At 43.3% G+C, this 25928-nt stretch overlaps 1 protein-coding gene and 1 long non-coding RNA gene across 2 annotated transcripts; both read right to left on the reverse strand.

The window, feature by feature from the left end:
- Positions 1–25041, reverse strand: EHHADH (enoyl-CoA hydratase and 3-hydroxyacyl CoA dehydrogenase). The gene is made up of 7 exons (XM_057429088.1): positions 24928–25041; positions 17474–17577; positions 16935–17107; positions 15442–15553; positions 15045–15149; positions 8948–9289; positions 1–1582 (listed from the first exon to the last, which is right to left on the reverse strand). Exons 1-7 carry the CDS (start codon positions 24999–25001, stop codon positions 312–314), a joined length of 2181 nt encoding a protein of 726 aa, XP_057285071.1. The 5' UTR covers positions 25002–25041; the 3' UTR covers positions 1–311.
- On the reverse strand, positions 13574–15036 carry LOC130609783 (uncharacterized). Its single transcript, XR_008974870.1, has 2 exons — positions 14257–15036; positions 13574–14107 (listed from the first exon to the last, which is right to left on the reverse strand). It is a non-coding gene; the product is annotated as an uncharacterized LOC130609783 (long non-coding RNA).
- Positions 25042–25928: the final 887 nt, after the last annotated feature.

Consider the following 25928-nt stretch of genomic DNA (forward strand, 5'->3'; position numbering starts at 1 on the left):
CTAGAAGAGATGCATATCTGTGAAGGCCTGAAGGCAGAACAAAATAAGAGGGGCATTTACACAGCGATGTGCAAAGGTGGGTGAGGCTGGTGCTGAGAAGGAAGGGTAGGTGATGGCAGTGGCTACCTGCAGCAAGAGGGGAACTGAAAGCAATCATTGGCCAAACTATTCTCTGCAAATGCCCATGAAGGCCAGTGACATTGTTTATGAGCATATAGCACTTTGGTTTTGATTGGAAAAGACAGTGCAATTACAGCATCTGTTTCATGAGATCGGCCTCCATTGAATGTGTATAGCAAGCATCAGTGAAATCACAGCTTGTTGCTCTGGCGGCTGAGGTAGGACATCCACTCTTTGAGGGGAGGGTTCCCCATAGCTACCAGCTTTTTTAGAAAGGCACTGGGCTGTAGTTCAGGAACATCAGGGTGGGCCTTGGAGTATTTCTGCAGCTTAGCCAGAACGCAAGGGAGCCCAACGGTGGAAGCATAGAACATGGGACCACCCCTGTGTTTTGGCCACCCATAGCCATTGATATAAATTATATCCAGGTGTTCTGGGTGTGATGCTATTCCCTCAGCCAGAACGTTAAACCCTTCATTGATGAGGGCAAACAAACAGCGCTCCAGGATTTCTTCCTGGTCTATAAAGTGGGTCTTGATGTGATGGGTATCTCTGTACTGGGACAGAAAGTTGTGAAGCCATGGATCTGGCTTGGCTATCCTGCCCCCAGCCTTTTCATACTGATACCAGCCTTTTCCAGTTTTCTGGCCAAACCTGCCATTCTCACACAGCAGATCAGGCAGTGGGCTGTAGCGATGGCCGTGCCGCTGGCGGGCAGGAGCTCCTGGAGGCAGTGAGGCCCCAGTGAGGCCCTGGTCCTTTCGAGACCTCCAGCCCACATCCAGCCCAGCAAGATCAGACATTCGGAAAGGTCCTATCTTAAAGCCAAAATCTTCGAGAACCTGATCTACTGCTTCTGGGCTGCCTCCTTCCTCTAAAAGGAAAACTGCCTGTTGTACATATGGAAACATCATTCGATTCCCAACAAATCCAAAACAATTCCCTACCACCACACCAACTTTTTTCAGTGCTTTGGCTAGCTGCATAGCAGTGGCAATGGTGGTGGGGGATGTGTGATGGCCATATACTATTTCTAATAGCCTCATCACATGAGCAGGGGAGAAGAAGTGCGTGCCAATGACCTGCTGTGGGCGGCTTGTGGCAGAAGCTATCTCATCAATGTTCAGGGCTGATGTGTTTGTACACAGAAAGGCCCCTGGCTTGCAGATTCTGGACAGCTTGTGGAATATTTCCTTCTTTAGTGCCATATTCTCAAACACAGCCTCAATGACTAGATCTACATCACGCAGCGCATCAAAATTCACAGTGAACTGAAGACGTGCAGGGTTATGGAAATCCAGGGTTTTGGCACTCTGCTCCATTTTCATAGCCTCATGGTCCAAAAGGAGCATCACAGCTTTTCTTCCCATGTTCAGATACTTCAGGTCCTGCTCCAGGGCTACCACAGGGATGTTTGCTTTAACAAGACAGGTCACAATGCCTCGGCCCATTGTTCCCAGCCCTAAGGATAAAAGTGAGACAGAATCAGAGACTATGAATAGAAAATGTTACAATTAATCACTTGACAGTGGTATTTCCTGTCTGTCTCCAGGATAAGATGTGGAAGCCTATGTGGAAGACTATGCACACATTCCAGTGTGTGCAGAACATGTGATACGTGTCTTCTCCTCTCAAGGTTTTACACCTAGAGAAACCAGCATTAGTTAAGAGTAAGAACCTAGGGATCAAAGACAGGAGACCTGAGTTTCAGCTTCAACCCTTTTACCAACTTCTAGCAGGCAGTTTCACAACCCTGAGGTTACCAGTGCCTCTGAGTTCCTGTGAGATGGTCCCTTATAGGCACTCACAGAAAATTAGTGTAAGCAAATACACCCCATACAGAGCATTTGATATCAGCAAAGCTTAGACAATTGGTTTCTCCCTCCTCCTTCCAAGCTTCCTCTTTGCTTCTCTCCTCTTCTCCCTCTGCACTTCACTGTGTGATCTTTGAAGCAAAGAAAATTCACCTGCTATTTCTGTAAAGGCCCTGCTACAGTGATCTGCACTAAACTTTGTCTCTAGTGTCGTTTATGTTTCTCCTTGCCAGGTCAAATGGGATGGAAGCAACACAGTGTTCTTCACCCAGATTTCAAAATCTTCTATCTCCTATCTCCTTTTTAATCTCTCTGGAACATCAGTAGCCTTTTGCTTACTGTTTGCACTGTATTATCAGGCATCTCTGCCCACTGGGCCCCCCACTGGGCCCACTGGCACTAGGAGGACAAGTCCTCCAACACAGGCCATTCCCAACTTTGAAGATTCTCAAAGACACAGTCTGCCTTGTCCAATCACACAGTTCAAGTGCTTGCCCAGAATTCCTGTAACTGAACATCCATTCAAGGTGTACTTTTTTTCTCCAAGATCCATAAATGCACTGCTACCAGCTCATACCCCAGGAAAACCAGTGTGGAGTTTAGTGGCTTGATCCCTTCACCCCTTTTGGGCCCTTCCACCAGCTCTGTCCTCTGTTACATTAAATGAAGCTGCATGCTTACACTTTCCTGTGATACATGACCCACACTATTTATCCTGCTCTCCAGTGATGGAGGCTTTTTGGACTAAGTTAATACAAACTAGTGAGAGAAAGCCAGCACAATTTCACTAGTTTTAAAAGTGCAAAGCATCTGAATGGGAGGATTATGAATATCCTAAATAAAGCAACAAACAAAGCAGAGGTTTGTTATAATTCCGTAAAAATGATTATAGTTTTAATCCCAGGTTTACGAATGAAGTCAGCTAAACAAATAAACAGAAACAAAGGGATTAAAAAAATTGTCTAAGCAGCTTTGTAAAGATGAGCTGAAATTATGTCATCATCTAAGCAAGTTCCAACAACCAAGTTCAAACAAGGTGGGTTTTCCTGCAAGCCACACACCCTTGGTTTAGTTCTGTCCACCCTCAGCATGTGTATACACAAGGCATTAAAACATTCCCTGCTTAGCCACAATAAGACATCAATATCTGGCAGCCTGCTTATAAGCAATTACACTGCCAAGCAAATGCTGAAGTTTCTTGCTAGGAAATTAGATTTGTTACTTCATAATCAATTACTACTAAAAACTGATTTGAAAATAAAACTAGAGTAACATAAATTGGTCCTTGGTATTTCAGTGTCCATGCTTTGCTGACCTGAAAAACCCAAACACTTAGCTCCTCTCACTGTGCTCAGTACTCAAAGCCTTAGACATGGTAGGTACAGTTCATGAGAGAGCTTTTTTCCCCGTCGTTGGTGAGCTACATGAGCTGCTTTCTTCTCAGAGAGTGCAGGAGGGTAAGTCACCACCTCGTGTACACACACCAAGCCCAGTCCCCTCTTTAAGGCTCTCTTTAGATAGCAAGCTAAAGTGTTTGTAGTTTGACATGGCTCCCTTTTGAAGTCTCTTACTTTCCAGGGTGGAGACCTCAGGTTTCTCCCTAGGCTTTCCCCCTAGGCTTTCCAAGCTCTTGTAAACAGATAATGCACACATCCTCGGCCTTATCAACTCCTGTTCCTCTTTGTGTCAATTCCATGACTGAAATCTCAGCAGTTCTCTCACAATATGAACACTTTGCTTCTTCCTAAATCCAAACCTCTTCCATAAGCAGAGGTTCTCCAGCCTAAGTTCTGCAGTGGTGCTAACCATTTGGTTCCATCCGTATGTAGTATGAGTACTCCCGCCTAGGTTTTAGCCATCCAATGATAGACAGGAATATATGCTTGTAGTACTTCATTTTCTAGGCCACAGGAACAGGCTTATAGATAAGATACGAGCTTGCCAAGCTTGTTTCTGACCTAGAAATGCTGTCTCTCAACTTAACTTACAACATAACTCTTCAGTGGCATGTATGAAATGACATTTAATGAAGCTGGCAGAGAGAGTAATGAAAGCTCCAAGGGTTTTGTTACATTAGAGTCTGCACAGCATGACTCCCCTGGAAATATTTTCTAAAACTGGGCTATAAAGCTAAGGAGTGATTTGGATATGCAGCAGGGAAAGAAGCATTTCAGAGGACTCCCCTTTTGAATTTTTTAAAGTCAAGTTATCTTGGGGAAGCATATATTAGAGCAGAAAAAAATGGTGGGGAATCTCTGGGACTTAGATGTGTAGAAGGCTACAGAAGAAAGAGAAAGGGAAATGTCACATGCTCAGCTCAGATCACACAGGAACTACTGCAGAACTGCTACTATATGTTCCATTTTCTTACTCAGTAGCGCTCTCTCTTCTCCCAAACCATAAAAAAACACCCCTATATTATTATCTTTCATGCAGGGAACAGTTTTCAGAGCTGTGCCCTCTTCCATGCGCAAGGCACATCTTTCAAAGGAAGACTGAAAACCACTTCAGGAAAAAACAGTGTCTAGCCATCCTGCCTTTGTTCTTTTGTTGTGAAATGTAGCTTTGACACATAAATAAAACCACAGTTGAACTCATGCAATTTCAGGCCAAATCTGGAGATGACAAATCCACTTGCTAGACAAGCTGAGTGAATAATAACTGTTAATTATTGATCTGTCACATGAGGTACTCAGAGTACAAAAAATCATGCAAAATTAATTGAAGGACTGGAAAGACAAATTTCAAACCAAAAGATCTGCAAATATGTACAAAGCAACTTACGTACAGTCACACACACTAGAGAAAAACATATTCTGAACTATAATGAATATTTGGACTTTACAATGCCAGGCAGTGGAAATAATACTTCATAGATTGGTAAAAATATGCAAAGACTGTTCCAGTTTTCCTGATAAAAACAACAATGAGCAGTTGGCAGTGGTGGACTGCTGCAGGCTGCTGCTGCAAAGAGCTTCTTTCTCTGTTTCAGGGTATTAATTTCAAGCAGAAATAATGTGATACTCATGGCAAGCAGGGAGCTATGGGACAGGAGAAGGGACAGAGAAGAGCTCTGCTTCTGCAAGAGAAGGAACCAGAGAAGGTGGAAAGAGATGAGAGCCAAGAGTTTAGAACAAGAAGCAGCAAGTGAAGTAGGTGATATTGCAGGTGGCTGAAGACATTCAAAGACAGCTAGGCTAAGAGCAGGAGGGAAACCATATAACTGGGTGTTACCCACTTAGAAATCTTTCAGCAAGCAAACTGCAGACAAAGGCAGCTACTGGGAAGCACGCACTGCACAGGGATGGTTGCCAGTTCATCATCAATGCTGTGTATCAAGTATGCCCACAGAAATAATAGATCATCCTTGATGCTGAATCTACATTAAGACATGGTTGGCAAGCCATGGGCCAGCTCCCTCCAACAAGTTCTTGCTGATGTTAGAAAGGCAGAAGAACCACAACGCAAGGCTCCCCTGGAATTCATGGCACTGCTTCCACACTCTAGGTCCCCTAGGCATATGAAAATGTACCAAAGGAGGAGGAAGTCAGTGTGATTTTTGCAGTTGCTTCCCATCGTGCAGTGAAAAAAGATGGAAGCAGCAACATAATGCAACATGGTCTTAGTGAAACAGCACAGCACTGTCTATTGGAAAATGGGGTCTGTGTGATTTCTGACTAGACAAAATTTATGCAACATTTTTCTCTGACTCCCCTTCTCTGCAGTAAAAATAGAGAGGCCCTGGATCACATAGGTAGGCTCAGTACCTGCACAGATGAGCCACACTGTTTTAAAAGGTGTTAGTCTCTCAAAAACCATCCCTAAGATTTTGATTTTTGATGCTTCAAGAATGTATTTAAGATCCAGAATGTAAAGTCATGAGATACTGTACAGAATGGTACTGGCTGGAGAATGGCTTTTTGTTACAGCATCCTGAAAGACAAAATCCAATTGTGCTGGCATATTCTACACCTGTCACTAACAGACTTGCAATTTCAATGATATCAAAAGGAAAACAGGAGGAAAACTTTCTAAGGGGAGGGGAAAAAGCACAGGTGGAAGAAAGGAGTGACACAAAGCAGTGACAATATGGTGTGGGATTCAGAGTTAAAAGGACGTGATCAATAACCTCGAAAATAGGAGATGTCACCTATCAAATAAAGTATAACATGAACATAGCATAAATAGTATAGCATAAACAAAGCCAGCTATAACTATAAGCAGTGATTCAGAAAGGGCATTAGGATTCTTGGTAAGTGTCAAGGCCCTCAGTGCACTGATAAGCTTTAATGACCCTGACCAGCTACACCTGGAGCCTTCACCCAGGTGAAGCATGGCCCATGGGCATCAGAGATCTATTTAAGCTCAGACCCAGACCTTTGCTCTTTTCTTAAGATATGCTGGAAGAGTTCTGGTGCCTCACTGTGGGTGTGGAGGCTACAGATACTGTTGAGCCAGATCTCAGCTTGCACACTGGCTTCTCAACTTTGCCTCGGACCTGTACCATCACGTGAGCTTTGTTTGATCATCTATACTTCTACTAGATACTGGCCATGATCTCTGGATCTGCCCTGCTTGATTCTGCTCAGCTATTGTAAATAATTGATACAGCAGTGGGTTGTGCTGCCATCCAGAGGGAGAAATGGGTTGATAGGAACTTCAAGAAGTTCAGCAAGGGGAAGTGCAAAGCCCTTGACTTTGGAAGGAAGTAGTTTTCCTATGCACCAATGTATGGTGCGGGCTGACTCTCTGAAAGCAGCTCTGCACAAAAGGATCTGGGGATCCTGGGGGACACCAAGTTGACTATAAGCAGCAATATGTTCTTGTGGCAAAAAAGACCAATGGTATACTAGGCTGGTTTAGGAGAAGCCTTAGTGGCGGGTTGAGGGATATGATCCTTGTCCCCCTCTTAGCACTGGTGAGACTGTACTTGGAGTACTGTGCCCAGTTCTGGGCTCCCAGTACAAGAGTGATTTGGAGCTTTTGGAGTTAGTTCAGTAAAGGGTCACTAAGATAATTAAGGGATTGAAGAGTGTCTCATGAGGAAAGGCTGAAGAGCTGTGACACCAGCCTAAGGAAGGCTTGAGGAATCTCATCAATGTATACAAATACCTGAAGGGAAGGTGTAAAGAGCCAGACTCTTTTCAGTGGCTCTTAGTGACAGACAATGGGTATGAACTGAAACATGTGAGCTTCTATCTGAACATCTTTTTTTTTTAATGTGGGGTGACTGAGCACTGGCACAGTCTGCCCACAGAGGTTGCATCCTTGGAGATATTCAAAAGCTGTTTAGACATGGTCCTGGGCAACTGGCTCTAGATGGTCCTATTTGAGATGAGAGGTTGCACAACAAGACATTCAGCTTCAAAGGTTCTATGGTTCTGTCCCCCTTGGAGGTGTTATTGCCACTGGCTCCCCATCCCTGGTGTGCAGCTGCTTCCTGTCAGTAGTTAATTAACAGGATGTATTGTACACTGCTAATACGAAAGTTGGCTGTTACCTTTAGCATACTAAGTAGAAAAAAGGAAGAAACATATTGGTACCTGGTCTTAGCATAATTATTCCTGGAATACTGTTCCCACTTTGGCTGTGTGTGTTTTATGTAGTGCTGAAAAATTAGGGCAAGTTCTGAGTCCTGAAAATGCTCACAGTGTGACAGATCATACTCTGTAGCAAAAGTATCAAAGCACTTAGTTTACTTATTCTGCAAAATGTATGTGTTAAATTGAGCATTGTTTGTAACCAGCTACAAAACCACTGAAAGTGGGGGTAGAGTTTGGCACAATTTCAGACCAGAATTCAGAAACCTGTCTGCATTTCTCCACAGAATTCCCTCTAGCTCAGTTACATCACCAACATAAGCAGATAGGATCTAAACAGCCCTTTTGGCTAAATGGTCACTCTGACTCTGCAAATGTATTTTCTGCCATGGTTTATCAGGATGTAGCAGAGAATCCCCGTTCTGGTCACCTCAGCATTCCTACAAAACTCCACCACAAGCCCTTCCTGCCCAAGCACATGTTGCAGGACTGACATGTCTGGGATTGCATGTGTCTGAAGTGCTATGCTCTTCAAGCCATATGATAAACTTGGCAATAATTCATGACTCTTTACCTAAATGCTGTAAGAGTCATGGATCCTTCTCACAAGAATGGTGGACCAATGTTTAAACACCATTTTGATTAAAAATACAATATGGCAGCTAATGAAGAGATGGGAACTTTTAAAAAGGAAAAAAAAAAAAGTTTTGTGGTTTGAAATGAACTGTCAAAGCTCATATTAGAGTTCATGTTGAAGGGCAAGAGAGACCTGAGAAGCACCCAGGAAAGAGCTGTGTTATCTGGTGAGCTTTCTCTAAACCAGAATGGATGTTTTCCAAATGCTCCATTACTTGTCTAACGATTTTTTGAGTGCTACTATCAACAGGCAGAGCTGAATGATAGTATTTTTTTAATCTCAGCAGTGCATCAAAGGTTTTATTTAAATTGCTCTTATAAAAAATTAATGAAGGCATTATCTTGCTGGGCTACAAAATGGCAGGAGTGGATCCCAGTGAGATGAAATCTTCTTAAAATACAGCTGTCAAAACGTTTTTGTGTTAATACATCCCTGAGAGAGACTCTGCATACGCACTTGCAGTACAGACCTAGACTACGAGGAGGAGAATTTTGAGCAAACCTGCTTATAATGTGGAACAAAGCCGGGACTAGCACAGCAGTATTTTAAAGGGAACAGACTGCTTATGGTCCAGATGAAGCTGAAAGAACAGGCATCAGATAACAGTCTAGTAGGATGTGACTTGCTATCTGAATTTCTGAGCTTATCAATGCAGTAACAAGTTCCAGCCTTGCACCTATGGAGCATCTTTGCCTGTGATGGGTACCCGTGACTTTGGCAAATGATCACTAGGGAATCCCACTTCAGCCTTCTGCCATGAGTAAAGCCCAATTATATTCATCCCACTTCCCTTCAACTCTTCAGTTAGCAGCTACTCAGCTTTCCCATTCCCTTACCTATCACAGCTGCTTTGTGGATGGGCTGAGGGGAAGCACTTTTCCAAGAAGCTCCACTGGGTGTCGTCCACTTCTGCGTTGATCTTTCGGCAAAGAAAGCATACTGCAGTGCTTGTGCCTGGCCTGAGGTCAGCAGGATGTTAAACAGCTCTCGCTCCTTCCGGACGCCATCTGCAAAAGGCTGTTCTGTGGCAGCTCTGACTGCCTGGAAGCACAGCTCTGGAGCCAGACACCCGTGGGCCCGTTTCTTCACCTTCAGAAGAGCTTCACGGAGAAATGCTTCCATGTTGGGCAGTTTTGGAACTGGCTTCAGGCTGAGCCTGTGGGGTCCCAGTGGCTGGCCTGGGGGTAGAAAAATTGAGTTATGGACCAAAGCATCCAGATCTGGAAGACTATGGATGTTCAGGTGTTTCTACATAGACTGAGAATGCAGTTTGCCTCTTCCTCATCAGCCCACTCCAATGGGGCTTGCATGGCACAGTGATCTGGGTCTAGAACTAAAGTGTTTGTCATTCCTCTTTAGTCTCCTGTTTGCTGTGACAATTGCAATTTTTCAAGTCCTTTCTCAGACTTCAAAAAAGCAAGATTTCAATTTCAAAGAAGTAATTCTCTCCTTTTTCTCAGCTATACAGAGTGCCTCTACTTCTCCAGCTCTCTTACTGCACAGTCCCAGCTGCCACATTCATATTGCTCCATTAGCTTCAGAACTAAAGATTTCCTGCAGTATTGTTTAGTACTCGGTGCTGAATGGACTTTGCTAGCCAGATGGATTCCAGCCAGTGTCCTGACCCAGGCATTTATAAGAGACTGGGAAATAGACACTGACTTCAGGAGTCTTTCTATTCACTTTGGGACTAACCAAGAGCTCACCTAGTGTGAGTTGGGGAGCAAATGAATAACAAGGGAGAGTTCATGCCTCTGTGTCAGCAAGGGGTGAATCAAGCAGCCACATAAATATGTGAGTCTCATTACAGACAGAGGTTGCTATGGTGATACCTAGAAAGGATTTTAATTGAGAGAATTTAGTTACATTTCTGAGGCCGAAGTCTTCTCCATCTTCTTCAGAAGTGCAAACCTTGATGCTTGCTACAAGATCTCTGATCTGTCTATACTCAGGCTGTTCCTATGCTCTTAATGGCAGCTTGCCTCAGTAAAGACCATGAAGAAACAAGAGCAGAAATTCAGGATGTATCCCCTTAATATCCCAACATTTTTATAGAGACAATTTTGTCATCACGGCCACATCTGAACTGTGAACTGTGTAGCAACGTTATTGCACTGACTGCTGCAGTTCTGCTCTCAGAAGCACCCAGGACTGCCATCAAAGAAGGGTGCTGGATGCCCCCCCCCCAGTGAGAACCTTATGCTGAGAAGCTCTCTGCTATACAGCCTCATTGCCCTAGCTTCTTAGAGGAGAGCTCTGCAACAGGAGAACACTTCCTTCAAAGGTGGCATATTGCATCCAGCTCCTTTCTCTTCCTATTGTCTGAATTAGGAAAGTTCCAGAGTTTCAGTATATCAGCAAAAGATCTGGGAGCAGGAATTCATACAGAGGATGCTGAAAAACTGGAATAATGGCAGCACTGCAATCATAGTTACTCAAAGAACATGTCCTGACCCTAGGTCTTCCTCCAAAACTGAGTTATGTTTGAGAGAAACAGAAATATGAGTTTCCTAAATGAGCTGAGACACTGATTTCCTGAAATAATGGTCTTCAGAACTCAGGCTTTTTAATTATGCCTTTTAGAGAACATAAATATGAACCCTCACTGTGTAAGTAGCTTCCCTTTTAATCAGAGTTCATAAAAATGCTTTCAAATTGACAGTGAATATAATTTGTATCTGCCAGTGTTGCAGGATTTAGTCAGGATAATGTTCCTTCATTTTGGAATTCTTTGTTTCTTGCTTGAATTTGTGTTTTTAGCCTAGAAATGCTCTTTATCCACAGTCCTTTCTTTAGGACGTAAATAGTGGGTTTCATTTCATCACGAGGAAATCTTGAGTTTACCCCAGAAAGCAGATCTCATGACTGGAAAGCCACTTAAGACTGGATAGATCAAGGGTCTTCATAGGACATCTCTCATATGGAAAGGACCAGTAAAAAAGGAATACTACTGGGAGCCTTTAAGCTTTATCTTCAGATAAATACTACTTGTAAGCACAAATAGTGATGGGAGACATGAGACAATTCCTCAGGGTAAAAAAGAAAAGTAACACTCCTCAGGGTCCTGTAATACAACCCTTATTAGTTGCAAGCCAAATAAGCTTTTGCCAAGTATTTCTGCAGCATCTCCATGCAGCGTCTCTGCTTCTGCAATCAAGACATCAATCAAGAGTCAAGGACATTTATGAACAGGAAAAAAATTATCTGTATCCAAACCTGGGAAGAAGAGATCAGTGTGGGACATGCGCAGCTTGATTGCTGAAATCAAAGCAGCAGGAATGTGAACAGTATCAAACATCTGTGCTGCAGGGAAAAGCATCATCCATGCACAGGAGCTAGCACAGATGCTTTGTTTTACTAGGGCTTGTAGTGCAGATGTCACAAAGGGCAGATCAAGTCTGTAACATTTCTATCAGTGAAAGCAACATGTAAGCTATCAAATACTGTGCTATTTAAGCAATAAACCGCTCCCCCCCATTATCCCAGAGTTGTAAACCTCTGAGGTATTCTAGGACTTCCCATGCAAGAGACCGGGTTAGCCTAATGGTGGTCTTGGCACAGTGAACAATTTCAGAAACAAAGCTGAGACTGGACCCCTGCTCCTCAGGCTTAGAGTGGTCTCAGGCCTGAAGAGAACAGTCCAGTTTGTCAGACATTTCACAAGCTCTGGTTGTGTCAAAGGGGCACTTTGCTAGACCTTCAGGCTAAAGAGGGTGGCAGCCAGAATCATGAGCCCTGGAGAGAGATTAAAATGTCTTGTATTATGCATATTCCCTTGCAATGGTAACTGAAAGCCTTTCTCCATCAGGCTCCATTTAAAGCATGCAGTTACCTAACAGCACTATCTGTTACTCCTTTGGGTTCTATGAGGCTCAGAAGAAACACATGCTTCTTCCACAGTTACTCCTAGGTGGCTTACAGTAAGGAACTCCGTCATCTTTCCATGCACAGTTTAATACTCATGGGGCCTGAGCTAGTCTAAATTGAACTGATTTTCCTTGGCTCTTTGGTGCAAGCCATTGATACCTTTGCACTCTGAGAAAGATGCTAAAGGTCAATCAGCAGATGTGGTCAGAAAGCAAGGCATAATTATATATGAAGGGAGAGCCTCAAAGAAGGGTGCTGTGTGGCAGATCATCAGCCAGTTTCTGCTCCAGCTGAGGAAGACTACAGAAAGAAAGAGGTGGCCAGTGTAAGCTGCAAGCTACTGCCTACCACAAGCAATTACAGCAATTCTTCAATTTTGTGATGCCATCAGGTGGATAAATTCTGTAATGCAGCTTTGAATTAGAGCAGCAATTACCAAGCACATCAAATGAAAGAACATTCTCCTTGTCTCCAAGGATTTAGCTCCTGTCTATTCCTTCTAAAAAATCCCTTCAGAAGTGAAAAAGAGGCCAGTCGGCCTGAAGAAGGCCAGGAACACTTGCTTGCTTCCTATCTGCAATTTATAATCACTGTTTTTCAATGAAGAATTTCAATTAGAATTCATAATTGTCTTTGTGTATCCCTACAACCTCTTATTCAGGTTTGTTTACAAATTCCTTTTGAAGGTGTTCCTCATTAGGAACAACCTCTAAAAATGCAAGGATGAAGATGTTTTCCCAGCATACCTACTGTAAAGGTAGCTCTGTCAACTGCATATCAAACCAATAATCAAGGACCCTTGCTTTAGTAAGGCCAGTCAATTGAGCTGGCTCTCTTGCTATGAGATACTGCAGCTCCAGTGCTGAGAAAGATTTAGGAGAAAAGAATTTCTGAATTGACTCTTTGAGACTTCTCTTGCAGTACAGCCTCCCCAGGAACAGAAATTTCATTGGTGACAAAGCCAGTTATTTAGCCAAACTGCTCTGCCAGCAGTTGTTAGCCTCATGTTGAAAAAAAGAAAGTAAGAGATACTTGGAAACAAAATGCTGCATGCCCTACAAAGACAGTGGGCTTCGGTGATGGCTTTTTTTTTTTATGCAACTATGTGGTTACACTAAGATTATCTGAAAAACGTTCAATCAAACCAGAGCATAATGTGAACAAAACCCAGACCAGCTATGCAAGCCTGTAGTCTCTTCTGCTTGATGTGGAGAAAGAAAAGTTTGCATTTGTATGGCAGAATAATTCTATTAACTTTAGGCAAATGCCAAAGCTAGGAATGAATCAAAAGGAACATACAGACTTTGGGTATAATATTCTTTCAAATCATCAGGTAACCTGAGGCTAAACTGTGAATCAAAACTTTTCATGGCCTTCTGCAAGGTCTAATGAGAAACTTTCCAGGCAGGAAAGAAGTAAAGACTAGCTGACTTTTCAGCATTTTCACTATTAAAGCACATACTGCCAATTCCAGTAAAGGTTTTGGAAGGAGTCTGAAAGCATTTTTAAAGTCCTGTTGGAGCTGGTATACAGTGTGATGTGAAGCACCTTCAAGTGACATTACTCATTTTAACTAGAGTAACTCAAACCAGCAATAAACAGATAGAAAATTTACCACTAATATTGAGTAAGACTGAGACAGGTCACCTGCTGAACATCCAGCTAAGTTCCTTGAATGCTTATACAATTCTCAGGATCTTTTCTTGGTAGTGACAATTCACAGTGAAGATGAAGCTACAGAAGAGGAATTTGCCAGTAGTGGTAGCGGGCATAAGTTCCAGAAAGAAAGTTACACTGAGGAATAGTGGCGATTCAACCCTGAGGCTGTCCTTTAAGGTCAATTTGACTTTTGTAGTTGTCAACCACTGCACAATGTCTGTCACAGAAGAAATAAGCATACAAATATCTAAATTTCACCCAATTTCACATGGCATTTGTTGAAATCCAGAGTTCTTGCTGGTTTGCAGCTCTAGCAATGTATCCATTACTCATTTTATGATATACTGCCGCTGCCATCAGTACTGGTACAGATTTTATGTAGGGCATCATTGAGAAGCCCAGAGGGTACATCAAAGGTAACACTGTTTGTTGGGTTCATTTGCCTAGAAGAGTAGCAATATTTCACTGCTCTCCCAACAGATGGAGAAACAGCTTTCATTCAAAATCAGTGAACCAAAGTATCTTTGTTTTTCCTAGAAGCCATAGTGAAGCACATCACTCATCTCTTTATAAAGAATTATATTTAAATAGTCTCAATATATATAAGAGAAAAGAGGACTGCTTACGTCATCAAATCTGCACTAAAAATGAAGCCCCAAAATACCATGCAAGCATGCCATTGTGGCAGAACTCCAAATGAAATCCTGATGGAAGTCAGTGGTTTGTTTCCAAAGGTACAAGGAAGGGTAGTAGTGGAAAAATATCCTGTTTCCTCTCAAAGTGATTCTCCTCACGTTGCACAAGGAATGTTCCTCTTCTTGTGTCAACTCCAGTGAATTTGATTTTGTAATTTCTAAGGGTGGGGGGATATCTCTCTCCACAACCCTCCCATCTCCACAGGCCATTTTCTTACACAGCAGTTTAAGCATTAGGGACAGAGTCCCTTCCGGACTCATATCTCATGAAGTTGGGCTGAGGATGTGCTAGCCCCTTCACTAGAGGGAGAAAGTTATTTCTGATCAGCCATTATTGATGGTGCAACCAGAATACATGCAGTACCAGATGTGATCCAAACTATATATGGAAAGAGCTCATACTCCCCCGAATCAGTGGAGTGCAGCAGCCCAGAGGGACATGTGAGTTTGGCTATATAATCAAGAAGCAGGAGGACTTGATACATATCTATTTTCTGTATCCTCATTTGAATTCCTGCGGCTCTCCAGCATCTAATTTTTCCACTTCAGACAAAAGAAAACAAATTCTGCAATTAATTCTATCTTACATGGATGCCAAAACTCAGTGAATGGAGCATATAGATTGGAACAAACTGATGGGCTTTGTTCTGAGTCTCTCCATCCCTGAAACGTCACCAATTATTTCTTGGCATTGCTACAATTGTTTCCTCACCAATCACTTTGTTTGCCAAGTGAATTGCTGCCTCAACTGTGTTTTCTTCCACAATTTCATCAACCAAGCCCAGTTTCAGTGCTTCAGTTGCAGGAATATGTCTTCCTGTGATAAAAAGAGAAATAAGGTGACTACAGTGGGGCATGATGGGCAATAAATGTGTAGCTGGCTTCAAATATTAGACATGTTTATTATCAGGTACATAAAATGCATTACTAACTACATGCCTCAGAAGCATGTGCATCCATCCCTTAGCCCATCATTAGTGGAAGCTGGCTGAATTTCAACCTAAGCAGCTACACAGATAGAAGAAATTCATGTTTCTTAGACCAAGCTGGTGGTATGACTCAATGCTATATTCCTATATACAGAGCAAGGCTGAGGCACAGTAATTTACCTGTAGTGATTATATCCAGAGCAGCTGGTACCCCAATCAGTCTGGGAAGTCGCTGAGTGCCTTCAGCACCTGGAAGTAACCCAAGGGTGACCTCTGGTAAACCCAACTGTGCCTAAAATGTCAAATTCAACAACAAATCTGATTAGAAAGAGTGATCACTACAAACTGAGCAGAATAGAGGAAAGACAAGCAAATCTGATTCACACATCGCTCCTTTAGGAAGCCTCAAAACTTCTATGTAGAAACTTCATCCTTGCTTTTTGCCACACAAGACATTAAGACAAAAGCCCGCACGACCATTTCAACAACCTGTGTACAAATGCACAGGAAAGACACCAATTTTCAGGGGATGTATGTGCGCTAGCGCAGCACTGGAGGACAGCTGTGAGGCCAACAGCATCCCCCAGATTGACACATGTAAACTAATACTTTCAAGTTGTTACCAAATGCTGGTGAGCACTCTGATTTAACTATACCTCCCTGCTCTAATTCTTGGAAGTTTAGTAAAGGAAAATTGGTACTGAACCCTTCTCTAATCTTCCTTCAAATGGTTCTTCGTGCACTTAAAGGTTAGTAATGGCAGAGAAGCTGGGGCAGCAGAAAGGTGGAGTCTTCTCTTAAAAATCTATCTAGATTTTGTTGTTTCATTTAAAAAAAAAAATAGCTTGCATATTTCCCATTGAGCTCCTAAGAGATGTGGAGTCATTTTAAGACCACTACTTGTGGTACACACCTTGGATGGCATATAAGGTGATGTAGACTACCTCTTTATGCTGTTACAGCAACCTACACTGTCATGGAGAAACAGTGATTTACATTGCAAGAGCGAGGGGATGGCCCTATCACTGAAGAGTCTCTACAGGGATACCATGCACTGCTAAAAGGTAGCTCAGCATTCCCAAATCTTGAATGAAGGGTTTCAAGAAAACAAACTCCCCCAAAATGGTTCATTCCTCAAAAGACTTGTAAAACTGTCTTTTGGTCAGAGTGCTCCTTGAGGGCCAAGAGCTTGGGGGAATCAAACTGTAAATGCTGTGTGCTCGCTGTTTCAATTACCTATTGAAACTAGGCCACTAGCAGAAAGAAATGCAAAATTCACATGGCTGGGTTAAAAGAAATAAGTAAGAGAAAGTCACACTGTACGAGCCAGTAAGATACAGCCATCTAAATCAGAATATAGACAATAACTCCTGAGACCTAGGGCAACTTAAGACTCAGTTACTGGAGTTTCTATGCTGCCATCTTACTGTATTAGTTACAGATCAATTTTATATTTAGAAATGACTAGAAGTTAGTTATATAGTAAAGCATGTCAAAGGGGATACTGTAGGTGAAGAACGTCTGACCATGCAGACCTGTATCCTGTAGCTATAAAGCTCCACTTCTCCAGGCAGATGATCCCAGGAAAGGTATGCTGCACCACCCTGTCCATAGCCATACGTACATGGCTCCTGATGCCTTCACCAGCCTCTCTGTTTCACAGTGTGTGTTACCTTCACATGTGCAATCCGATAGTGACAGCCAAGTGTTATCTCCAGGCCTCCTCCCAAGGCAATGCCTTCAATGGCAGCCACCACAGGCTTCTCACTCCTTTCTATGAGAGACACGATGGGGCCCAAGAAAGTACCATGGCTCCTTGGAGAAGAAAATCCTTGAATGTCAGCTCCTAAATTAGAATAGAGACATGAAGAAAAATTATTGGGCAAGGCAGTGAGTGGAACAGTCTGTCCCCCTGTGCAATCAGAATTGCTCACAGATGATCAAGTCCTTGCAAAGGAGGCTGTTTGCAGGAGAGTGATTAACAGGAATCAGCCCCTTTTGGGACCACCTTCAAGAAACCCCAGCTCCTTGAGCCAGCTTGTTATGTGCCCCATGTCAATTGTGGCAGAGCAGAATAGAAAAAGCCCACTGTCCTGTGGCTATTTCCAGCCTAATCAGGACTTCTATCAGCAGTGTTATGAGGCAAAGAATCTTCAGACACAGTGGGTGTCTCCTCTTTTTCTCAGGCTGTATTTGATGGAACATGTTGTACCTGCACTGAATTTCCCATTTTCGCCACAAATCGTAACAGCTTTCACTGAAGGATCTGCATCTGCTTTCTTCAGGCCATCCTCTAATGCCTGGAGAACTGTCAAACTGAAAGAATTAGAGATTCGGTGAGTAACAGTTGAGTACCTTACCCTTCCAAGAGGTCTGTCATAAACACTGTTCCAGTGAAAATGAGCTGTATGTCCTAGCATATCTCTCCCCTAGCCTGCCTTCTGCCACAGCTTCTCTGTGTGAATCCTTTCATTAGTTCCCCACTTACTTTACAGCCAAGTGCCAAAATCCAACAAGTTTATGACTGCTGACCAGTCATTTACCTCCTGGAGGGTCATCTTCTGACTATGGCGTTGCTGTTTCAAAAGTAAGCAGCACAGGGAAATGTTATTTTGAAAATACCTTTATGAATTAAACATTTAGATTTTCAGGAAAACAGTTTAGCATAATTTAAAGTTAATTAATGCTAAACCACTGACAATCTAAGACTTTTTTAAAAAGGGAAAGAAGCTCCAGGGATAAAAAGTTATCATCTTCCAAACACCTGACACAGAGTTGGTGCTATGCTGATGATTATAATGCTTTCTACCTTGTGGATCTGTTTATAGGTCCAGACTTAGAGTTGTGTGGGATCTTGACAAAGTGAATCTGGGCCTAAAACACTACATAAAATGTCTTCTTTTGTTTCACTGAATATATTTCCACAGACACAAGAAGGGAATATGGCCAGCAAAGAATTAACAACAAGCTTCAAAATGGAATAGTAAAAGTATAAATAGTATTTTTTACAGATCAGGTATTCAAAAAATCTGACCTGACTTCATGCTCACCTCACTTTTGAAGCTCAGAAACTAATTTATATGTACATGTGTGGGATGGATGGACATGGAGAGTATAGCCTGTTTTACAAGACAGTGACAATAAAGACGATGGTAGGTAAAAATAGAAGCATTAAGACCTAACACTTTATTAGTAGAAATATTAATGCAAATTGTGTGTATATCATAAACACACACTTGTATGTAAGTGTATATATAGTTTGTGTGACTTTCCTGTGTGCACATGTGAATAAATACTATATATGTAGATCTGATTCAGAAAATCTGAGCCACAAGAAGCTGGAAGCTGTGGAATATCACTGATGCTTGCCAGTCCTTTATAAATACAACTTCTGCTCTTACATCTTCTGCAAACCATAAGCCCATCTTGGTTGCATAAGCTTGGTTGCTACCATAAGCACAAGCTTGGTAGCTGACGCAAAGGGAGCAGAGTTCTGTTGATGCCCAGTGGAAGGAGGAGTGTTAATTAAAATGAACTGATAGGAAGGCCTGACACATACTTAGTTTATGCATGATTTTAATATGTCTGAAGGCATTTAATCTAAAAAGGAAGCTTGTCATGAAGTAGATAAAAAAACCATCACTGTACCTAAGTGTAATGCTTCTAGGAGTGTCCAGGGTGGGTTATCACATATTTGCACATATGTATGTGCAAAAGCTTGCAGCATGTAAGTGGAAATCCACAGACTGAAAAGGAAAATCTAGGGAGCCTGAGAAATGTCCTGTAAGCCAGCTGTGTTGGATCCTGCCAGACAACATCTGCATATTCCTCCTTCAAAATCAAAAATGAAGAGAAGCTGTTAGCAAAGTCTATTAATCAAGGCTGTTGGCTGTAGGGAGGTGTCCAACATCAGCTGCTGCCTGGTAAAGGCCATGCTACACAGAAGGATCAGTGGGAGCCCTGAGAGCTAGAGACTTATTATTAAACAGGGGAAGATTATATTGGATATAAAGAGGAAGTTCTTTACTGTAAAGGTGGTCAAGCACTGGAATGGGTTGCCCAGGGAAGCTGTGAATGCTCCATCCCTTCTAGGCCAGGTTGTGCAGAGCCTTAGGTGAGATGGTTTAGTGTGAGGCATCCCTGTCCATTGCAGGGGGGTTGGAACTAGGTGATCTTAAGGTCCTTTCCAACCCTAACTATTCTATGATTCTATGTATCAACTGCTTCATCCAGACATCAAAGACAACTCTGAGGTCTAGCATTAGTAACGGTTCTGAAAGCTGAAACTTAAAATGAGAATAATTTGGCCATGACAAAGAAAAACTGTTAGATGACCTGGTAAAGGTCCTTCCAGTGCATATAGTTCTGTGTAACAGAATATGAAAGCCTTTCCAATTCTAATATATGGTTTCATATTCTGTGGGAGAAAAAAATACGTATTAAAATTTTGGATTTTATCTCCCTTTGGAATATCAAGTGCAGTGGCTGCTGCTATTTGACAAGGACCCACAGGCTGCACCCAGTGCTTGCTGCTCTTAGAGGTCTATTTTTGCACCAGTGGAGGGCCAGGCCCCAGAAATACCAAATTCACCTAGAGGCTGGAAGCTTAAAGGGAAAACCATTATGAAATGTCATTACACTTTACAAAACTAGCTCCCCCATGTATACTATTCTGGCTGCAAGAAAAGTGATTCTGCCAAGATGATTCAGTATTAGTTATCAGAAACAAACCTCAGGTGCTGTTAAAGAACATCTGCACACCAGGGTAAGAAAATATTCTTGTAAGTGACCACACCATGCTTTTATTTTGCATAAAACTCATTGCAGTGATGATGTGCAAAATTTGTAACAAGGTTTTATTATTTACCTGAGTAATTTCAGATTTTAGATAGGACTTGTGAATGTTTGAAATGAATTACTTTCATTAAAAAATAAAAAAAAGAGGAAAAAAAGAGTAATTTTAAAGGAATTCAAAAAATTTACTTAGTCACCTTTAAAGAAGTGAGACGAATCCAACAGTAGAAAATGCTATCTATGGAAAACATGCAGGTGTGGTCCTTTCCTCTTGCACTTCCCCTAACATCCACAATCACTGCATTGGGAATGTTGCTGCATACGCCTATGCACGTTCTTTTCAGCACCCCTCATACACCTGCTGTCCATGAATTTGCCTAATCCCTTTCTGATTCTGCTGATCCATCTGCCTCCACAGGCTGCTGTGGCAGCAAGCTCCGTATTATCTGTTTTAAAACAATCTCCTACTAGTTTAATCAAATACCCCTAGTCCCCTAGTACAACTGCTGCAGGATTTGGTTGCCTTTGATTTATTTACTTTCTTCATGATTTTGTAAACCTTGATCTTATTCTCCCACAGCTTTTTCCTCTCCAAACTGATGACTCTCAGCTTTTTCAGTCCACTTGCTTCATGCAGTGAACCATCCCCCTTGGCTGTCCCTTTTTGGTTTGTCCCTATATCCGTCTGCAAGTGCAAAATCCAGAACTACACACAACAGTTAAGATGGTTAATATTTCAGAAAAGGGATGTCCTCTGTTTGCTTCCAATATTCTGCGGTGGCCAATATTCTGTGGGCTTTTCAGGCTACCCCAGCACATTGAGCTGATCACATAACTATCAAAGCTAAGGCTCCCTTCCCTGAGCTGCAATTGCCAGTTTTGATATCAGCATCCTGTAAGCTTGTCCCGGGTTATATTTTTTTATTTGAAGAATTTTTGCTACTGTTTTTTAGCATGTTTTGATCCAGTTTTCATATTTTTCTAGTCTTATTTTCCAGTTTGCATCTCTCCTGTCAAGTTTTACAGGCTTTCTTGTTCTCCTCATTTGAGTAACCTTTCCACTTCTTAAAAAAAAACTTTTTCCTTATTTGTCTCAGCTTTCTCATCAAGCCATGGAGGGCTTCTACTGGATCATTTACTGGCTGAACAGTTTGCCTGGGCTTCTAATAAACTTTCACACCCCCTCCAAAATCCAAACCCAAACATCAATCCACCCTCCACCCTTGTTGCAGGCTTCTTGTCTGTTGGACAGCTTCTTGCAGTGTTTCTGTTTGAACTAACTGCTGGGTATTCACATAATTCTCTTCTTGAAATTGAGTACTCCTGTGCTGGATTTACCTGGTCTGCTCTCTCTTCCCTCAGCGTCAGATCCAGCTGTGTAGTAGTTGCTGACACACAGCAGCTAACATGGCTTGAATGGAGTCATGCACGTAAATTAAGGCCAAACCCAGAATGGCATCCTTTCTGTGGGGTTTTAGAATAATTGTTCTAGGAAGCAGACACGTACTTCATCCCAGAATTTTCTCTCTGCATCTCATCTTGATGAGATGCTGATCCAGTCCAACACAGGTTATCACACATCACTGCAACCTACCCGAAGTTGCAGCTTCTCTTATCTCCTTTGTATGTTCTGATCATTACGCTGATCTGGGGTCAGAAGGACAATCCTGGCAGCCAGGGAAAGCCTTTTCCAGTCATGACTGTTACACTGTTACACTTTATATAATCTCACATACACTTCCTATCCCATGTCCCATCTTTTCAGCTCTGGAGCTTTTCTACACTTGCCAGCTCAAGTGCTGAAATCCTCTTCCACATCCTTCTTCATTTTCAGTGCAGCAGCCTGCCTCTGCTAATAAGGTGTGGCTGGTCCTTTCTCCTACAAGTCTTGTATATCTGTTCCCCAAAACTTCCCAGTTCTTGATATATCTAAATCTCTCCTCTCTATGCCATGGTCTCATAAATGCAGATCTCTGAATAATAAACTTCTCCAAACTAGTTTAAAAAAACACCTCCAAACAAATCACATTTGGCACATGCCACCTCTGCTGGTGGAGAGAAAGATTAGCTTGGAGGGGAGTCAATCTGGGAGCCAAATTTGCTGTAGATTCACAAGTCAGCATATGTTCCTCAGGAGCGTATGCCCTGGAGGTATTTGCACAGCAGTGGATGGTGTCAGACATGAGAAAGCTAATTCCTACCCATCGGTGGATATTAAGTGCTAATGGCCAGTGTGATGGCCTGGGTGCTGGGAAAACAGCACCACAAAGAATGGGGAGAGACAGGTGAGGTTTGAGTACAGCAGCAAAACCTCACCAGCATTTTAGAAAGCATCTGTGCCTGCTGTGAAATTAAATTTTCAGGATTGCAGGAAATGGCTCCTGTCTGTAGCTTTCACTGCCGGCTATCACCTACCTAGTCAGACATTTCCAACAGCAATCACAAACCTGCTCCCCTACTGTCCAGTACATAAAGTATGCAGCAGCAGGAGGAACACACAAGGATCAGAGTACTCTACCTTTCCTAGCTATACCCAGGTCTCAGCTAAAAACTACCAGATGGCCAGTATGAGATAATTATGGATACCTTCTAAAACAGGTACTACCCTGACATGATCGAAGACCACAGGCGTGTATCATGTTATAGTTTCATAGCAGCTTACCTGTTTTAAATACACGTTGTGCAGGCTCCCATCCTTCCCCACGTACTCCTACTCAGTCCCTTGTGCCAGCCATGCTCCTTGTGCAATTGCACAAGGAGCTGACAGCAAGAGTTAGACTGGCTGAAAACCAATCTAAACCAGCCTGCTGGTGTTCAGCCACATTTGCTTGCTGCCAGCCCCAGGAGCACCAACGCTAGCAGAGCAGAAGCTGTGAGGACACATGGCACAGCATGACACAGTCCTACCTTAGGTTGTGCTATGGTGCTACAGAGCTCTTAACAAGGGAATGAGCCTACTGGGTGCAGTAAGTACTTGGGTCTCTCTGGGGCCTTTGTGCTGTGGGACTGTCAGCAGATAAAAGTGTGTGGGCATCACGATATGTTCGGGGGGGGGGGATTGAAGATACAGCACTCAATGAAAACTGCCTTTTTAATGAATCTGAAGTCTGCCAAGCTCTTCCTTCTCTCTCCTGGGGTTGGGGGACAGGACCAGGACCACACCGTCTGTTACCCTTGGTTTGTCAGAATTGAACCCTGCTGTGAGGTCACTGAGAGTTGAAGAGTAACGGGTAGGAGAGGCAGGGGTCTGTTCTGAAGAGGCTGTTGCACAGCTGCATGCTGTTGCTGTTTGAAGGCAGAAGGGAACTTTCGTGTCCTCTCCAGGATTTCTCAAAAGAGGCAGAGTTGAGGTTCCTTAAGCACATATATGTTACTGTTAACAGTTGCACTTGATGATCTTAAAGGTTTTTTCCAACCTAAGTGATTTTATGATTCTTTATCTCTGCATTTCAGTTTTTCCTGGTAAGGATGGAAAGTTTATTGTGGGCACAGCCTGGAAGTTTTCTTAGGCTGGTCTTGGGCACAGGAGGTCCAAGGGATTTCCTGCACCTTGCAGTTCTGGGATTCAGTTCAGCCAATCTCATCAAGTCACTCAAAGTTTGTTTTCTCATCATAATTATCTCAGCACGTGAAAAATGATCTTATTTCCCTTGTAAATGTGTTGCAACCAGGGGGTAAGCGTTGCCAGTTACAGCAGAGCAATGTAGCTTGCTACAAAGAGCAAGTTGCATTTCCTATTCATGCTGTTGTCTATTTTGGCTTCTCTTTAATAAACTTTCTGCTTACAAGTTGAGCATAAATGCAGAGGACTTTTTTTGGGCTTGTGAATATACATTGAATAGATACTATGGTCACTGTTGCAGAACAGCTCTTCAACTACAGCTGCTTAAAAAGGATCTATGTGCTACTCAGAACTAAATAAACTAAAATGCACATTACAAGAAATAATGTAAAGTAAAAAAATCATGTTTGTTCTTTTCAAAGCACATGAAAAACTACAATTTCAGACGCTCCTACGGATTGGTGTTTGTCTTGTCACTGACTCATGTTTGAAATCACTTGAGCCCTTTCTTGACCAAGATCAGTATTTAGAGGTCAATTCCTTAATCATTTTTAAACAGCAAATGAACTGTCTTTGCTTCTGATAGCCTTTAACCATGGTTTAATCCTGGTGCCAGATCCTCTTGCTGAACCATGTCTGTTACCTACGAAGCCCTTTGTCCTAACCTCTGTGCTCACTTGGATAGCGCAGGGACTTGCCAAGCCGGTACATGGAGCATGTGGGGCAGGCGACTACAACAGTAGCAAACGGATGAGGAAAGGCTGGTTTTCACCTACGAGCTCTGAAGGAATGTCAGGGTGAAGCAGCTGAACTGCTAACACTGCTGAGTGCGATTTTTTGCTGGAAACATCATCTTGATGCTTAAAGACGAGAAACACACTGAGCTTTCGAACAGCTTCCAGGGAGGATGACAGAAAATACAGACTGGTGAGCCTGACACCCTCCTTGAAAAAAAACAGCCGAAACCGACTAGAAATCATTACAAAGTGCAGAAGTCACGGAAAAGTTCAGCATGGTTTCTGCCAAGGGAGATCTAAGCTCTCTCTGAAGCAGGTACCCGAGTGGTGTTTGAAGCCCCTCGTCAGAGGCTTTCAGGGGTGCCTGTCCTGCGGCCAGGAGGGGCCTCACACCGACAAGGAGAGGCGGGCCATTAGGACACGATGAAATCAGTCAGAGAACCCCCCACCCCTCTCACCACGGGAGGGCCAGCCACAGGGCCGAGCCTGCGGCCGCTCCACACCCATGGCCCCTGCCCAGGCGAGGAGCGGCGGGACCGGCCGCCGCAGGAAATGGCAGGCGCCCGGCGTTACCTCAGCGCGTTGACAGGCGGGTTGCGGAGCCGGATGACGGCCACGGAGGCAGCACCCCTCGTGTACTGCGCCATGACGAGCTCTCCTCCCTGTCCCCGCCGCCCGGGCACGCCGCCCGGGTACACCACCCTGGCCGGCCCCCGCCGGGCTCCGCCCTCAGCCAGGCCAGGGACGCCCACAGCGCCCGATGCGGCTCCCGACCCAGAGGCGGCGTGGCCCTGGCCCGCAGGGACCCGGTGGCTCTGCCCGGGGTTTAGTGTGCACTTTCCTTCGAGTTACGTAGCCTCGGACTCCTCGGCCATTACCTTTACAACACTCAGTTTAGTGCAGCGGGGAGATTTAGACTCGTTATTAGGCAGAAGCTCTTCCCTGTGAGGGTGCTGAGACGCTGGCACAGGGTGCCCAGAGAAGCTGTGGCTGCCCCTTCCCTGGAGGTGTTCAAGGCCAGGTTGGACGGGGCTTGGAGCAACCTGGTCTAGTGGAAGGTGTCCCTGCCTGTGGCAGGGGGTTGGAATTGGATGAGCTTTAAGGCCCCTTCCAACCCAAACTATTCTGTGATTCTATGATATAGTCAGCTCTGACACATTGTAAAATCATACTCAGAAAAATACCAGTTTGTAACAAAAAACCTAGAAGGTAGGGGGAAATAAATAAATAAACAAATAAATAAGTTGTTTCTTATATTACAAAATATGTCCTTCACACAAAAAAAGTAATTTTAGGGAGAAAGAAGGTTCTTTGGAGGGAAAATTCCTGGCTGTTGAATGACTTTTTACATGGATCTGCTGGTGTCTGGTTGTCCTGCCCTGTGACCATCCCCTGTGCAGCTATTCCAGAAGCAATGCAGAAAACACAAGGATGCTTCCAGTCTGTGTTCTCACAGTGCTGATAAGAGACACATCAGAGTTGATCACAGAACAGCGTGAATCCCCCCAGTAACTCCTGCGGAAAAAAAGCCATCAACCACACATGCTGCTCACAGGTATGAGTGTGTAATGAGG

This window comes from Pezoporus wallicus, unplaced genomic scaffold (assembly GCF_028554395.1).
Source record: "Pezoporus wallicus isolate ANWC-B61680 ecotype Strahan unplaced genomic scaffold, APGP_CSIRO_Pwel_v1 contig_593, whole genome shotgun sequence".
NCBI lineage: Eukaryota > Metazoa > Chordata > Aves > Psittaciformes > Psittacidae > Pezoporus > Pezoporus wallicus.

What these genes read in the sequence shown, in the direction of transcription:
- EHHADH (XM_057429088.1), bottom strand. Translation starts at nt 25,001, where the DNA reads ATGGCGCAGTACACGAGGGGTGCTGCCTCCGTGGCCGTCATCCGGCTC. An exon ending in AAATGGGAAATTCAGTGCAG is followed by an intron (nt 17,108 to 17,473) that starts GTACAACATGTT and finishes ATTCTAATTTAG; the next exon opens with GAGCTGACATTCAAGGATTT. An exon ending in ATCGGATTGCACATGTGAAG is followed by an intron (nt 15,554 to 16,934) that starts GTAACACACACT and finishes TTGACATTTTAG; the next exon opens with GCACAGTTGGGTTTACCAGA.